Below are 18,261 nucleotides of genomic sequence, written 5' to 3'. Positions count from 1 at the left end.
CATATATTAAAGTGTAATTCCTGAGTAATTTAGAAAACATACTTGATGGCTTATGCCAGGATTGAAAGTAGCCCATTTAGGAAAACCTGATGTTTTACACATACACATGAAATCTGTAGGAGCCTTAATAAAATGGTTCAAAAAGGATCCGCCAACAGTAAATCCAAAGTCAAAAATACCTCCATTGTGAACTTGGAGTTCGTTATAAACCACCGCATGGAAAGTCTAGGTCAGGATAATTGCACCTTATGTACCCCATTCCAAAGTCACAAGTCAGGTAAAATTCACTTCTTTATTCTTAGAGCAAGTAACTGAAATTTCAGCAAAAGATGGAAACCCACTTTGAGAAATGCATCTAAAAGTAGGTTCTGCCAAAGGGTTTAAATCTATATGGACACAAGGTGAAATCTGCCACATAAACCTGAAATTTCTGTTACTTACAACAACTGGAATTAAAGTGCCAGCAGATTCCAGGACCAAAGGGTAAAAATAAGTCAAGTTTAAAACTCACATTGTTAGTAAAACTTTAAACATGCAACTCAAATTCTTTAGACTTGGTAGTTGTGCCTGGAATTCTGTCCCCTGGCTTCTTCACTAGCAGCCTCCTCCCCGCACCACCCCCCCCGCCACGCCCCGGGGCGGGTGCCTCAGCTCAAATCTCACCTGACCACTCTCCGCAAAGTGAAATTCTTCCCTTTCCTCTATTTTAACCCTGTCTCATGATCTTTTTTTTTTTTCTTTCTTGTGACAATTTTACATTATCTTGTTTATTATTCCCATTAAAACAGAAGCTCTATGAAAACAGGAATCTTTTCTCTTTTCTGGTTGATGAGCATCTTCCAGCCCTTAGAAAAATGCCAAAGGTGTAGTAGATGCTTACTAAATATCTGCTGAACAAGTGAATGAATGATGATTCTTTAAGTCCAGTCCAGCTCACGCCTCAGAAGCGCCACAGCACTTGGGTATATCACATCGCAAAAGGCAAAGGTGACGGGGGAGGAAAAAAAGGCAATTACATGCTAAAAGCTTTCAAAAAAAGTCTGCAACCAGGGCTAGGAGATAGCTGCTAGGAAACCAAAGTAGCCAGGCTCAAGTATAAAGCAGCTTCCAAAGCTATCACACACTTTTAATACTTAGCTGATTTTTAATCACCATTTTAAAATTCAATGCCTGTGCCATGAAATTAATTCTGGATATGGAAAGAAGCATTCCCCCAGAGCATGGGCAGAAACATAATTCTTAAATGATCAATTTCTTGACGCGCTACTGTCATGCTACTAAAATGCCGAGGCAACTAGGACAAGACAGAGCTTCCGAGGAAGAGGCACCTCGGGTCTTGAGTTCCATTTTGTAAGGCTTCATTAATCTCGTACAACTTTTGGACTGTCAATAGTACTTCAGTGCCTTAGCTGTAAAACCCTGTAACCCTTCAGATAAGCCTTTGTTAATCTCTCTCCAGCTGAAAGACAGGTTATAAGGCAGAATAAACAGCTGGGGTGTGTAAGTTTTGACTCTGAAACAAAGTCCATGCACCCCCCCGCCCCTGACAGTTATATATGTGTCACTACTAATTGCCTTCTCTCAGACTTTGCTGCCGTGGGTGAGTTTACATGAAGACTGCTGCTGGGACACCTCTTCCAAGATGTCTGCACAGTGCATAACCTTTTATAGCGGCAGTTAGTGTGTTTAACAATGAATAGAGTCAAAGCAGAACTGCCCATTATTAAAAAACAGAACCATTCCAACACATCAATCACTTATTACTGTCACGAAAAATTCTTGGTTTCCTGTAGAGGTAACTCCTTGCTGAAATTTTGCTACCACCTATTTTTTCGGTATACCTATTTTTCCTATTCTACACCCAGGAACCATCTGTCTTTTCTTTACTAGGTTAAATGCAGTTGGAGTTTCTTTATTTTAAGATGACTAGTTTATGGCTGAAGTGCTTTATACAGTTAACTCTCAGTTATCCATGAAGAAGTTACAATATGAAAGACCACGAAAGTAATTTTTTAAAGAAATTTTTAAGTATTTTGCTTTCGAATTAGCTAGCCTGTGAATTCATCTCTTGCAAAGTCCTTTTTCATCCTTTATCTCATTTAATCCCCATAATAAAATCTGGCAGAAAAGTATTTGTTACCCCAAGCAATCTGATGACCAAAAACTAAGATATGAAAAGTGAAGCAACTCACCCAAATTCACACAGCCGATAATGTGCGAAGATAGGATCAGAAAGCCTGATTCAAAGACTAAAACAACCCCCTTCCCAGAGATATGGACAATTCAAAGGAAAAATGAAGCATATCTACGAATTCTTTGTGAACCCAGCTGTGGACCCAGTGTTCTCACATTTCTCCTGGCTGCCCTGCCCTTCAGGCTGAAGTTCGCTGGCATTACCTCCTGGACGGTGGTGCTCTTGTCTTAGCTGAGATATCCTCTCTGCCTGGCTCCTACATTCCACTCAAGAGTAGGAGTTTTTGTTAAAGATGCTTTCCTGGGTGGAAGGTCACGGGAGGGTGGGGGGCAATTCTATCTATGCAACAGGCCTCTCCCCTCAGTCCATCTTCTGCCGAGCTGTAGATGGCATGTAGAGCAAGAGTCAGCTACGACAGGAAAATCAAAATGCTGATAGCAGAGAAGCCATCCACTTCTCACCCCAGGGGATCTCAGGAAAGTGTCTAATTGACCTTGTTTCGCAGAAGCATGCTGGGCACAGCCACTGTAGGACTTCCATGAGCAGTGTCAAAAGTGCTATCCAGAAAATGACGGGGCTCGGGTGATAACAAGCCATTCTTAATTATTCATGGTGGTGGAAAAACTATTAATTATTCATGGTGGTGGTAATAACCTGGCTAAATGACGCTGGCAGAAGGGTCAAGTCTTTCACTTGGGCACACATTCGTGTTCCTCAAACATATGCATTTTTCGGCTGAATCCACATTGTATTATTAATCCCGATAAACTGTCCACATTGGACTGTTTATCTATATAAAGCTAGAAGTAGGTTGGAGGACAATGCGGAGGCTAAAATAGCATTTTTGAAAAATAACTCAATGAGCTGATATCTGATCTTTATTGAATACCTTAGAACTTTTAAAATTTTACCAAACGGCAAGTGATCAGCCTGGGGTCTGTCTAGTGCTTTCCATTAAGCACACTTGATGCTTTTTTCCCCTTATATCCTTAATTGTCTTTAGACAAGAATCATGCACTTGGGTTCTTCAGAGGTAATTGTTTCTATTCACAGTCAAAATGCTGAAAGGTAACTTAAAAGGAAGAAACAAGGATGTGGTTTACTCACTACCTGATGTCAGACCTTGAGCTAGAGATCTAACTAAAGATGCAGCCTAAAAATGGAATGGGTAGAAGGCCGCATCTGAATCATGAAAATGTCTTTGGTTGTTTTGATCAGTTTTTATGGTCCAGAGGACAGGCACATTTGGTAGCCTATCAACTGGCTTAACAGGCAGTGGGACCATATGTTCTGCCTTAAAAACTACGTCACATGATCTGGAAAAGGGGGAGTTGGTGTCTTAATTGAGTTTTTGTCCTATGGAATGCAGCATGAATCTACACTCTAATATTGCAAATTTTATAAGTCACATGAAATAACCAAACCTTAGATTCAAGAATTTTCGTAAAAATATGTTCTCAAAAAAGGATTGATAACATAGACAATAAAATGTGAAGTGGTTAGGGATCAACCAATGGATCTTCTGAAACACTTTCATGAACAAAACTTTAGGAATCTTTGGCCTTTATTCTTACTCTTCCACTAACTAGTCTGTCACCAACTGCGCTCTCATTGATCAATTTCACAGAATGTCCTTCCTTCCATCATTATGTTATTAGTTACTTGCAGTTCCAAAGCAAAAAGAAATATGCTTTTGGGTGGGGAAGAAATGTAGTTTACTTGAAACCGAAGGCTACCTTTTAACCTATGGTTTATAACATCAAAGCCTCCTGTTAGACATCCCTTCCAAAATCCCTTAGCTGGACTGTTAAGCATGTAAATCTTTGGGGTAGAGATGAACATCAGTGGAACCTTCAAGGGCTTGTTGGAAAATGGATATGAGATTTCCAAAACTAAAGCACTTAAAAAAAAAAAAAAAGTCTCTCTCTTCTCCTGACCTTGGAAACAAGTAAGGACGATGTTATTTTAATTTGCATTCAAATGTTAACAATGCAGTCACACAGCACCACTGGGATCCATATTGGGTTTCCACTGAAGATTGCTCATCATTTCATTATGGTTCATTATGTTGATAACTGTCAGAAAGCATTAGAAATGAGGGCTTTGAGTAATAGAACTGCAATGGTAATTTTAAAACAATACACTTTCTAGAGGAAATACAGTGGTGCGATAAATTCAATTAGAAAAGGCAAATGTAAAGACAAAGTAAGTGATGCTTTGCTGTTTGGAGCTAGGTTGTTTCAATTTCTTGATAACCTAAACCTGCAGAAAGCTTTCTCAAATCAGGACCTTTCGTCATAGATCTTGGTAAATTTGCCCTCATTAGCACTGAGCTCCTCCAGTACAAATTATCTTAAAAGCTGCAATTTTGGAATATTTTAGGCCACATCTAAGTATCAATCAATCACTCTTTGTTTGTTTGGCATAGCTGACTGAATTATTCAAGGCCGTTTACTTGCAGACAGATTCGTGAAGGCCCTTCAAGTTGGCAATCTAAAATAATAATCTCTTATTTACAGAGTGCCCCCAATCATGAGGCTCTAATAAGTTTCATCAAACAAGTTAAACAAAGAGGACCCAACAGCACAAGGACAGATTTCCAATTGAAAAGTACGGAAAACTACTCCCGTAATGGGGCTCAGAAGTAAAAGAGGCAAAATAACAAATCAGTTCTTTCTTTCCAGATATACAAAGCCAATTTGCCTTTTCACAAGGCATTTTTTCCAGTACATTTTGAAACACAGTGAAGGACTGGAAAGTTACCTTAAATGTAATACTGGTTCGGTCCTCCAAAGGGGGAAAAGAACACCCACTAGAATCATTGAATGAGCAACTGAATGACTAAGGCATCAAGGTCTTCCTGCACTGGTCTCCCAGCACTGCTGATTGCCAGACTACATTCCCGACTACGTGGAAAGGTAAAGGGAAGGGGAAAGAGATCTGGAGGGGAGGGGTTGGTGATCATCAGAGTTAAAGGACATTGATTTCATTGATAAAAATCATACTGACTGGTCGGAATGGCCATCATTAAAATGTCTACAAATAATAAATGCTGGAGAGGGTGTGGCGAAAAAGGAACCCTCCTACACTGTTGGGGGGAACGTAAATCGGTGAAGCCACTATGGAGAACAATATGGGAGCTCCTTAAAAAACTAAAAATAGAGTTCCTGTATGATCCAGCAATCCCACTCCTGGGCATATATCCAGAAAGGACGAAAACTCTAAGTCGAAAAGATATGTGCTCCCCATGTCCACAGTAGCACTATTTACAATAGCCAAGATATGGAAGCAACATAAATGTCCATTCATAGATGAATGGATAAAGAAGATGTGGTATATATATTCAATGGAATATTACTCAGCCATAAAAAAAAGAATGAAATGCTATTTGTAGCAACATGGATGGACCTGGAGATTATCACACTAAGTGAAATTAAGTCAGAGAAAGACAAACATCATGTGATATCACTTATATGTGGAATCTTAAAAAAATGATACAAATGAACTTATTTACAACACAGAAATAGACTCACAGACATAGAAAACAAACTTATGTTTACCAAAGGGCAAAGGAGGGGAGAGGGATAAATTGGGAATTTGGGATTAACAGATACACACTATTATACATAAAATAGATAAACAACAGGGACCTACTGTATAGCACAGGAAACTATATTCAATATCTTGTAATAACCTCTAACGGAAAATAATCTGAAAAGGAATATATAAACACCACACACACACACACACACACACACATATATATATATAACCGAATCACTTTGCTGTACACCTAAAACACTGTAAATCAACTATACTCCAATTTTTTTAAATCACATTGAAATTTCTTCTAAGAAATGGTTCATGAAATCAAAATCCCTTCATCAGCTTAGATGGCATCCTTGTATGTATGGAGGCCTGCGTGTCTGCCTTGCTGGCAATGTCACCAAAAACCCTGTTGACTTTCTTGACTGATGTCTGTGCCTAAAGGGAACACTGACATTTCCACTCTTTGGCTGTAACCTAGTAACATGGTAGAGGCTCCACAGTGCCTGTGTTTGATTATGCAACTCCAAACCAGGTTGGATTTTCTTCATCTGGGAGACAAATGAAGTACTCGATTTCCATTAAGGGAGAATGTTCAGAACCCTTGAAATATCTCTCTAGAGTCACCAATGAGCTGAAGAAATGGCCTGAAAGTGACAAGGACAGAAGAGAGGGTCTCCCATCACATGCGATCCATCAGGGAGGCTCTAAATTCCTACTGGCTAAAGGTGGTCCACAGACCAGCACCATCAGAAGCATGTGGGGACTTGTTAAAAATGCAGAATGTCAAGTCTGACATCTCCTACCAATCCCTAGGTGTCTTTCACGTGATTCTACGCACATTCATGTTTAAGAAGCATTGTTCTTACTCTCTATTCCAACAGGTACAGATTATTTTCTTGAAAATGTTCACATGATGCCTCCATTGAAAACTGCCTATCTTCCTCACAGCCATTTATGCTAACCTAACCTAGCCAGAAGCTCCATCCAAAGTCCTGCTAGAGATAAAGTTTATTCTCCATTAAATTCTCTGAAGTTCTCCAGCAATGCCGGCGGTGTGAAGAACTTCTTAGGCGTTTCCTTCTAAATTAGCCAATGCTGCTGGTATTCCTGGTCTAATCGTTCTCCAAGTGAACAAAAAACCTGATTTTACAAGCCAGTGGAGCAGAGTCTCTCTTGGCTAGAAGAATGAGTCTCAGAGAGTGTGTTTTATTTCTTCATTAGTGTGCCGTCACAGTGAGCGATCACTAAACTCAGGGCTGCATAAGAATGTTGGGGTTAAAGACAGCATAATGAACAAAGAAGTCCCTGATTATCATGGCTGTCAGCACAAGGGAATTGGGTTTGTCACCTGGCTTAACCAACTGGGAAGAACTGATCAGAGGCTGGAAGCACTTTGAAAGGATCCCTGAGGTTTACGTTCCTTCCCATCCCCACATCTTGTCAAGAGAAGCCGATAAAGCTGGGGGTGGGGCGAGGGGGAAGGGCTTCATTCTGTGGGTTATTTGATCAAGGGGTTCTCTGAGAAACTCCCACTGTCTTCTCTAGTGAAAAATCTACTACCGCACTGTCCAATGGAACTTTCTGTGATCGTAGAAATATTCTATAGCAGTGCTGTTCAGTATGGTCACCGCTAGCCACATGTGGCTATTGAGCCCTGAAATGTGGCCATTAAAACAGTCACGTGTGCCTCGTGGCTACTGTCTTGGATAATGCAGGTCCACTGTATTCACCAGGATGGAAGAAATCTAGAAGGAGAGCCGTAGGCTAGAACAGATTCTAATTCTGCTGTTTAATTTACTAGTCTATCTGTTAGCAAAATATGGTCACCTCCCAGATTACCCCTATCTCAAAGAGGTCTTAAAGAGTCTTATGTAGTTACTATTTATTAAATTAAAAAATAAAACTTAAAAATTCAACTCTGTAGAGAAGTGGTCTCAACCTTGTCTGTACAGTAGAATTATGGGGGCAACTTTTGAAAATACTGATGCCTCAGTCCTACCCCCCAGAGCTTCTGGAGTACAGTACAGCCATTGGTAATTTAATCATGTAGTCAAGTGAGAATATCCCTTTAGAGGGGCAGTGAGATGCACTGGCTGTCTGCTGTGGAGGTCATTTGGGGAAGGAAGTGACCAGCTGGGGATAAAAGAAGAGAACAAACATTTGTTAGATCCCTACCATGTGCCAGACCTTTGCAAATATCTTCTTGTTTAATTCTTTTTTTTTTTTTTTTAATATTTATTTATTTATTTGGCTGCTCCGGGTCTTAGTTGCAGCATGCGGGATCTTCATTGCCACATGCGGGATCTTTAGTTGAGGCATGTGGGCTCTTTTAGTTGCAGCATGCAGGATCTAGTTCCCTGACCAGGGATTGAACCCAGACTCCCTGCACTGGGAGCACGGAGTCTTAACCACTGGACCACCAGGGAAGTCCCTTCTTGTTTAATTCTTAAAACCACCTCACAGGTAGATAGTGAGAATCCCATTTTATAGATCAGTAAACTGAGGCTTGGAGAGATTAAATAGCCTCTCAGGTGTGTGGTATTAACATCAGCACTGTGTTTCCTCTTAACTCAGAGCCGGAGAGATACAATAAATGCAATGATCTTGTTAGGAAAGTGTTAAGGATCACATATTGCTTTGGTATTTTCATGGGTCTCTTATTAATGACACAAAAAGCCACCTCTCTTACGTTGTTGAAAACAATCTCTGAAAAATGCAAAAGTTACTTTCATGTTAAAACTTTCAGGTCTACCCATAGGCTAAAATCAATATTTTCTTTCTCTCATTTGCGTAGTCAAGGTAAAGCTAATAATTTACTCTTACAGAAACATACAACTCCAAGGGTTCAGAAACCACTTTTACACATATGGTAAACATAGCAGTAACTCAGGCATGTAGCAACCTTTGGGGTCTCCCTAAACTCCCACATAGCAAGCTGCAGGAATTAAGTGATTGGCCCATGGCCCCCTAGAATGCTAGATAACAGGTCAGAATCATAAGACTAAAAATACCTGGGAGAAAAAGCCAGGTTGCCTTGCCATCAGAGGTGAATTTTATGAGGTTCACAATCAAGCCCCAGCCTAGAGAAGACTTATCTGTATGGAAAGTAGGTGTTGGACTGCATGATGCAAATTGAGGGCAATTATCACACGGTCCTCCCACTATATTTCCCTTTGAGCTTGCTATTGTGCCCTAAAATCACAACTGGAGAAATGTTGGTAGTGGGTGTGGATAGAGGAGGAGAGTTTATTATTAAACTAATTGCACACAATGGAACATTAGAGAAGAATATTTAGATTGGAAAAGAAACAGGCTGGGACTTGAGCATATCAAATATACGTGGCATCCAGAGAAAGTACTTAGCCTATGGAAGGAACAGAAAAAGAAGATGAGGAAATCTTTGTCCAGTTATGTTTACAACTAAGCCTGGCCCTAATATACTCCTTCCCTCTGGAAATTTGTGCATGAGCTAGGGAAGAGGGCAAGAGTGCCTCCCAATAAATAGAAACTGTGTGAGTCTTCTGGTCTTGCAGCACCATCACCAAGCTGGGGTGGAGTCTTGGTCACGACCCCTAACATCTCTGAGCTGGCAGTTACCTCACCTCTAAAATAAAGATAATGTCTATCTCGTAGATTGTTATCATATGAGCCCTATGATAAAGTTAATCAAAAGTGCCTAATGCATTACCTGGGTATAATGATAAAATGGTTGTTGTAGTTATTATGACAATAATTATTATCCTCTCTGGTTATGAAATGAACTCCTGAGGGTACAGAAATTTCAGTACAAATTTGGGATGGCCCTGAAGTTTCTCCGCTCACTCCTTTTAAAGGTGGTCCTTGACTGGCCTAGACAATGGCCCCCCGGCTGACCCAACTGACTCCAAAGCAGAAAAAAAACTGCTATTTGCAGTGATGTTTACAGGCCAGCCGAGATGGAATGTACAGCAGTTAAGGAACAAAATAATGAAAGTCCTAATGACAGTACAAGCTAACATCTATCAAGTAGCATGATTTTATGCATTTTACATAGTATGTAAATAACATGAGGGTACTGAGTAGCAACAACCATGAGGGAGGTACTATTATTAGCCCATTCTACAGATGAGGAGACTGAGACTTAAAAGGCTAAATAGTCATTTGGGTACTAAATGGTGGGCTGGGAAGCAAAGCCAAAACCTGTGGAAAGCTCCTGTGCCTGGCCACTCAGCTCTGTCCCTCCAAACACAGGCTCAGTCAATGAGAACACAGGGGTAGAATACCTGGGCCCACCACTCCCTGTTCTGGTCAAGGTCATAGCCATTGCAGGGTCTATGAATCCCACAGTATGCATGAAAGGAATGTCAACCCCCAGAAACACTGTCCGTATAAAGTGCGAGAAAGGAGTTCTTTATTCCCCTGCATACCGAGGTACCAACTCCATCCATTCCTTAACCTGGCATGTGTTCAGTGCCTATCGTTAAACAAGAACTTATTAGGATCCAGGTCTAAATGTTATGAACACAAAACTATGAGGAAAGAAGGAAGAAGGGTAGTGACATTGCAAGCTATCACATCAGGGCACAGAACTGAAACCACTTGCCCACATGTGATCCCATCCTATACCTGTTTCCCTTGCAGCTGTCACGCTTCCCCAAGAGTCCTAGACGAAACGGTAAAGCCGTTTATAAATTCCAGTCTCAGCTCTAATTACACTGTCAGACAACCCCTGAATGTTCAATCTCTGCTCCCCCAAGTCGTCTGTTGGCAGCTGTGCATTTTGAAGGCGACAAACTCAGTGAGAAAGAGCCTTTCTTTTCCTAAGGATTGCCCCTGTTCTGACTGAGAAAAGATGCATGTTTCATTTCATTTGCCCCCTGCATGGTTATCCTGGGAGAAGGCCTGGCAGTGCCCTGCTAGGTGGAAATGAAAGCTGTTGGCATCTAAGAAACGGGAGATGAGCAGACAACTTACGGGTGCAGGGCATGGAGGCAGCGTCGTTGTCGGCTCTGAAAAAGCCTCGGTCACAGGTGCACGATGTGGCTCCTTCCCAGACAGAATAGCTGTGTGGGGGACACTTGGCACAGCTGGCGTCCGTGGACAGGGCCTTGTAATATCCAATTTTGCAAGCTAAAGGAAAGCAGAAAAAAAAAAAAAAATCAACATCAACCCCTGATAACATGGCAAAGCGAAATGTTACCTCCTTGATTCCGAAGAAAGGAGACATTTTTGCTAATCACTAGTGAGCATCTGGCTTGAGATGCAGGTAAAACAACCCAAAACATCTGTTGATAACAGTCACTCTTTAAGAGCCATTAACATTACGGTTGGGTGGCAAAGCCCCGTGGAAAAAAATTTCTTAAAACCGGTTGTGTCAATAAAAGCACAGCTAAAGTTTACCCAGCGCTTCCTACGTGCTTATATGCAGGATGCCGTTTGATCCTTACAGCGCCCCTTTTCCACAGGCACTGTTACTAGTCTTACCTTGGAAATGAGGAATACCAGCTTTGAGCGGTAAACTGCCGGCACCAGACCGTGCATCTGGTAAATGTCAGGGACCAGCTTTGACTGCAAGTGTTCGGCCCCCAAAGCCTGTACTCTTGGCCCCATGCTATGGAATCTGACAGCATGGTTTTGAACCAAATAGTTGGAAGTGTATCCCAGCGCCAACAAAAAATTGGTAGGTGATTATTTCCTAATTACGCTCAGCTACAGAGAGAACCAAAGTGAAAGACCAACAGAAGCAACCAAGCATAAAAGAAAAGAGTTGGTAAGACATGGATCATGATTTCAGGGGAAAGTAATATAAACTACCCACAGTAGATTCTGGAATATAATATGTACAGATTTTTTTTTTTAAGATCGGCAGATGTTTTGCGTTCATTTTCAAATTCATAAAACCCTCATGTTTCCCCCTTCCTCCATTTTTCCAACACCGCCCTCCCTCTGCACACACAGCCCAAGTGGCTGGTGGAGAAAACATGGGCCATATAGTTCCTTATGCACCTGACACGCTTTCCATGACCTCATCTTTACAAACATCACACTGACACCGAGGACTGCTTCGACTAATGTGGAAAGACTCAATAATTCTGGGAAATCTCACAATAAATAATAATTAATAGCGTCTTTCTCTCCCTTTCTTTTCTCCCCTATGCCCTTCAAGATCACCTCCCAAATCTGTCTCAACCTCAAATAAAAATTGACCGACACCATCTGTATTAAACCCACAGTGACAAGGCCATAAAAAATAAAGTTATTTTATAAGACCAGAGGTACCATAAAAATGTGACAGTTACCCACAATCTTTCCAGTATGATTCACTCTCAGTTTTCTCCATTTATCACACACTTTGGGTATTTCTATACTATCAGAAATATCAGCTGGGAGAAGGGCCTTTTCCATCAGCGTGACCACCGCAAGAGACCAACCGCGCCAGCAATCAGCAGATTTTACTCAAACCAGTAGATAAAAAGAGATCCACAGAACTATGTGATTCCCTGAGGAGATATGGCCACGTTCCCTGTCTCGTTACTCATCCATCAAACATCCGTACGGCTTCCAGTTGAAGTCTGTTCCCCCGTCCAGCACATCCTGTTGGTATTTTCTTAATCATGCTCTGGTAACGGCAAGCGGAAAGGCAAGCGGAAACGGAGTTCAGCAGAAGCTCCAGAAAAGCACGCAGTTACTTCACCATTATTAACTAAAGTTGTTTATGGAATTTCCTTTAACGAGCCAAAACTTTATGGCGTGTGGAGCACCGACAATAAAAGCGCTCGGAGATCAATCTCTCCCTTATTTGCTTTTGGCTGTCACTGGACCCGAGCATCTTAGAAAAACAAGTTGCTCCAATGACTATGACTGAGATTTATGTGTCTCAAGTTTATACACATCATATCATTAGATAAGGTTCAACATGCAAGGTGCTTCTCGGTCACGCTTAAGATGGCCCTAGGGTTTCGATTAAAATCAAAAACTCTGGCTTTGGCAGGTAGAAGCACCGAGGGTCAAACTTGGTCTTCCCACTTCAAACACAATGAGTCCTTGAACTTGACACAAACCCACTGGGTCTCCTGTCTCACTCAGTCAGTCACAGCCCACAAAGGAAACTTGAGGAAACCTGGTGGCTCGGGGCTGGGACGGCCAAGAAGGAATAAATTGCTTTTATTTTTTCACATCTGGATGTTGGAGGAAAACTTTCCACGGTCCTGCCTAATCCTTGTGCACCTTCGTTTCATCAGGCATCAAAATGTAAAAGCTCACAGTGGGAGTAGGAGATTGACAACAAAATTGGCCTATGATTGATTCATTGCCATGTGAAAACAGAACACATTCAAAAACTTGTTAAGAAAAAAAAAAAAGCATTGCTATTTCCTCCACTTCTATTCCAATAAGACTACTTCCAGTTAAAGAATTGGATTCCTAGTTCACAAAAATCAAATTGAAGGATATCTTGAATTTCCTAAAGTACAAAAATTAGTTGTGTATATACATGTTTATTTAAGGGAAAAATGAGTTTTCAATTTTATACTTCTTTTCTGTTCCTTTGAAGCTAGTATATTAATGTTACCAAGAGTAAGTATTTGTGAATTCATTTGGAGAATACAGAGTTTTATATCTATTTGGGAAATTGAAGGCTGCTGTTCTTTAAACACACTATTTTTACTCTCTTTTCCTCTTGCTTTTACAAGCGTAAGCAGAAAACACAAAATTGGCATTGTGCTATTCTCAGCAACCCTCGCTACCCTTAACACATTCTTGTGTCTTCAACTACATTAAGACCATGTTATTAATATTTCAGGATTCTTAGGAAGGATCTCTCAAAATACAGTAGTGGTTTTTCATGCACACAGCCATTTTGCTGCCTACATTCAAAATGACCTTCTAAATTGATGGCTAAGTACATTTCTTTGCTCTGTGTGGTTCACAGCCTTGCAGCGTTTGGTGCATGAATGTGTAAGTACATCCCATATTTAATCACCATTTATTTGCATCTTAAAATCTTCACTACATCTTTCATTCTAAACAAAACCCCCATGAAACGTGTATAGCAAGCATTGACACGTGTTATGATTTTCCGTCATTCTCTTTTGGGTGAAAACCATTACGCTGTAATTTTGAATGATAGTGACTTGGTAAGCAAGTTTGGAGAGAGCCAAACTGCACACCCAAGACACGCCTTCCTTCTGCCCCGTTGCTGGTGAGGGGTCACTAGATGGGGTACAGAGAAGGAGTGCCTTACTTGACCTTTCTAAATATGCCATTGTGGGAAGATTAATTCACATGTGCCATGCAAAACTCTGAATCTTTTCCTTTAGCTTTGCCTTAATTAGTTCTTTCTGCTGACTTTAAATAAAAGAAGATAAATGAGGACAAAGAAGAAAAAGAAAAACTTTTCTTTCATTGGCTCACCCACTACTATAATGAGGTTGTATTTTAGGATAGTCTTCTGTAGAAGTTTCTTTGTGGAATATTTAAATATAACTACTTTTGGTTAAAAACAAAAACAAAATGGTTCTTAAGGCAAGGTAGTATCTTCAGGATTTCTTGGTGTATAGATGATTTGCATGAGGTGTAATGCCCAATTTCAGGAACTAGTGAAACCTACTCTTAAAAGATATTATATATATATATATATAGATGTTTGGTCATTTTTCTGCTCTTTAGAGAAATACAGAAAGATTGATTGCACCTGACTGCCTTTATAGTTCACGTTTAAACTAATTTAGTTTGTAAAAATAGCGACTAATAATATCAATTGTGATGGTACATCAAATATTCATTGAGCATTTATGGCGTTTACACGCAAATGAAAAAACTGAGGGTTTTAAGTAACTTGCCCAAGGTCACTCAGCTACGTGGTGGAGTCACCATCAGGTTCTCCTAAAAGTTTTTATGTAATTACACAGGGTTAAGACTGACTTCTAGCAAAATGTGACACTGATATAATTGAGTGGCGCAGAAGTACGGGTGGTCCCCACCTCCATGTGTCCCTCCAGCGCACCAGGTTGCTGCCTCGGTCAACCACACGTCTGTGACCCACTTTCCGGGTCCACACTGTCCAGAGTAACTACTGGCCACAAGCGGGCCCTGAGCGCTTGAAACGGGAGTGGTCCGAATTGAGACAAACTGTAAATGTGAAATACACAGGAGATTTCAAAGACTTAGTATTCAAAAAGGAGAACTATCCTATTAATAATTTTCATATTGATTACATATTGAAGCAATATTTTGGATATAATGAGTTAAATAAAATACCATTAAATTTAATTTCACCTTTGAAACTTTACATTTTTTAATGTGGCTACTAAAAACCTTAAAATCATCTGTGTGACTTGCACTGTATTTCTATTGAACAATGCTATGCTAAAGTCTGCACTCTTAAGTCCAGACTTAACACACACGCGCGCGTGTGTGTGTGTGTGCATGTGTTCATGTGTGACAACACAGGCACTCTTGCAAATGCTGGGTGCTGACAGTGATGGGGGATGGGCCTTTACTCAAATTTACCCCGAGCCCACCTCTGGGAGGCTGATTCACTTCTATTTAAGCACTGCTCTCAGGTAGCTGGCTAATCTGAGAAAACCTAAATTTGTGCTAAAGTACTAACAAATAAACATTAATGTGTTAAAAATTACCTTCCTGGGTAACAAATTTGCATTTTAATTTGGAGTCTCCAGAAGGTTAAAGATGAAATTCCAACAGTGGCTCCCTTGGGGCAATCTGAGCCATTTATGCAAACTGGTCCAGGGGGAACATTTGGCTCTGGGAGGCCTGTGGGTCCCTCTACCCTCATCATGTGGGTAGGATATTAGGCACACACTTCCAGACGGGTACTATGGGGAACTCTGCCTTTGGTGTACTGGATATACAGTATTTTCAGTACGCTTAGGAATTTATTTTAGAAATATCAAAGTTACGTAATGGCCATTATCAAATTAGTTTCTGATTAACTGTTCACTTGCTAGACTGTATATTATATGAATAACATAAAGAGTTTTTCCTAAGGGGAAAACAATCTGTCAAAGAGAGTTTCTGGGGGCTTCCCTGGCGGTCCAGTCGTTAAGACTCTGTGCTCCCAATGCAGGTGACACAGGTTTGATCCCTGCTCAGGGAACTAAGATCCCGCATGCTGCATGGTGGGGCCAAAAAAAAAAATTTTTTAAATTTAAAAAAATAAAATGTGTAAGAAAATTAAAATAAAAAATAATATAAAATAAAATGAGGTCTCTAAAGAAGGTTTCTGCTTTCAGGTTTTTGCAGAAATGTGCAATCCCCAGCCATCTTTGGGGAAGTTGTGAACATCAACAGATCCCCCATAGTACAGATGGGAAAACTGAGGCAGAGAAGTTAACGATCTGCCTAAGGCAGGGTTGGTTTTCTAACCCAGGCAGTGTAGCTTAACCTATAAATCAGGCTTATAGATCTCCTCATGCTTTTGAAATCTACAGGGTAAAGATGGACAATTGTTCCAGGGAAATGGGGCTCTGCTTTGGGACCATCCAACTATTCCATTCATAAACAGCAAAACACTGGCAAAACCACACTGTGCCAGTAACTGCATTCCATGACTGGTTTTCCTGATATGTGTTGGAAAAAAAAAAATGGAAATTGAGTTTTTTAAGGAACCTTAGAGATCATCGAATCCAGGGGCGAGCAAACATTTCTGTAAAGCGCTAGATAGTAAATAATTTAGGTTTTGCAGGCCAAGAGGAAGACCAAGGATATTAAGAAGGTAATTACATAACAAGATGAAATTTCTACAAAATTTTTTATTGATGAAATTCAGAATATAATAGTAACAATTAAGTGCTATTTATTAATGAGAAGAATGGAATTCCTATCTGGAGGGATAATATTTCACTTAATTGGAGTTCAAAAAAAGTGTGCCTTATTATCAAATTGATTGCAAATGTCATCTATAAAAATCATTCTTAGCTCTCAGACCATAAAAAACAGATGTCAGGCCTGAGGGTCATACTTTGCCAACATTAAATCTAGTCCAACACACTCATTTTCGAGATGAATGACTTGCCCACCATTCCTTCTAGAGCATGCCAGGATTAAGTCTGGAATCTAAGGTTCCTTGATCTCTGTTACCCTGCAGTGTCTCCCTGAGTTCCAAGCAGTTACTAATCAGAGAAGTGATGGAATGCAGAAACAAAGGAAAAGCAGTTAAGCAAGATAGCTTGAACAATAGTTCAGAGATAAAACAGAGCCCTAGTTCTTCCTCAAGGGCTATACATGACAATCTGATAGACATCTTTGAGTGCAGTAGGAACTATGACGCCCACCCAGGTGGTAAATAGTAACTACAATGAGACCCCAGACTGGTTGGAATCAGAAAGTTGATGATTAAGATTCCTGGAACACCACCCTGTTACCTCATCACTAACCAATCAGAAGAAAGTCATATATCCTGCAGCAGTCACCCCAAATGTTGCCTTTAAAAACCCTTCCCTGAAAGCCAATTTAAAGTGAATGTACATATTATAGTACTGAGTCAAATTAGTGTTCCGGTAAGATGGTTGGTGGCAAGTTTACTCTTTTGCAGCACTGGCAAGAAAGTGATGTAGCCTGACTTGGGGGCTGATGTACTTATTAAATGAGACAATACCTAGGCAGTGAAGCACAGTGCCCGGTCTGTACTAACTACTCATTAAAAGGGTAACATATTATTACTACAGTGGGATATAACAGGCTGCAAAGGTGCAGATAATCCATATATTTTTTAAAAAATAATAAATAAATAAAACAAGTTTTTGTTTTGTTTTTGAACAGAACTGGATATAATTTCAAAAACACTATGAGATAATGTGTTCATTGTTTTATTTCCTTTGTTAACATGATGTGAAAAACCCTGGATTGAATTCTGTCTCATAGCATCGGCAACTTATTTAGTGATCATACACAAGATAGGTTTCAGGTAAAGTTTTATTTTTATTTTAAAAATATGTAAGAACATTTTTAAAATTAAGTAAATTATTGGGTTGGGTTTTGAGGTTTCTTTTTTCCAGCAATAGTTTATGATGCAGACCATCTCTTTCAGCAAACCACAGTTCCATCCTATTCTCTACCCTCCAGCTCCATTGTTTCCACTCTTATCTTGGAACTAGCTTTCATAAAAAATAGACAAAGGGGAAGAAAATGACAGAAAAAATCTACACCGAAAATTGACTTGCTCTTTCAAGAACAGAATGCAGGATAATTCCATAAATAGGTAGGTAATTCTAAAATGTCAGATGCAGACAGTTTTCACATAAGATGCAGTAAATCCTCTAGAAGCAAGTTCACATAAAGCCTGCTAAATTTAAATTAACTCCATAAAAATTATTGAACACAAGTAAAAAGAATGCAATGGAGAAATAACTTATTATTTTCCCTGCTTGCCTCAAAAACACACAGTCTAATTATTTGAGGAGCTATTTGTCTTTGGTAAACTGGGAGGGAGTCAATGTGAACAGAAGAAATTCCAAAGAAGACAAAGTTCAACCAAACATGGAAAAGAAGAAAATGAATTAGTAGATTCAGCATATTAA

General features: G+C 40.0%; 1 protein-coding gene across 2 annotated transcripts in view; it reads right to left on the bottom strand.

The window, feature by feature from the left end:
* Nucleotides 1-18,261, bottom strand: part of EPHA4 (EPH receptor A4) — a 135,161-nt gene that overhangs the window by 61,956 nt on the left and 54,944 nt on the right. For both annotated transcript variants that reach the window (XM_068544353.1, XM_068544354.1), the window contains exon 4: nucleotides 10,697-10,852. In XM_068544353.1, coding sequence (XP_068400454.1) covers nucleotides 10,697-10,852 — 156 coding nt within the window. The remainder of the gene's footprint in view (nucleotides 1-10,696; nucleotides 10,853-18,261) is intronic.

This window comes from Eschrichtius robustus, chromosome 5 (genome assembly GCF_028021215.1).
Source record: "Eschrichtius robustus isolate mEscRob2 chromosome 5, mEscRob2.pri, whole genome shotgun sequence".
In the NCBI taxonomy this organism is placed as follows: Eukaryota; Metazoa; Chordata; class Mammalia; order Artiodactyla; family Eschrichtiidae; genus Eschrichtius; species Eschrichtius robustus.
This window is presented reverse-complemented; position numbering and strand designations above follow the sequence as displayed.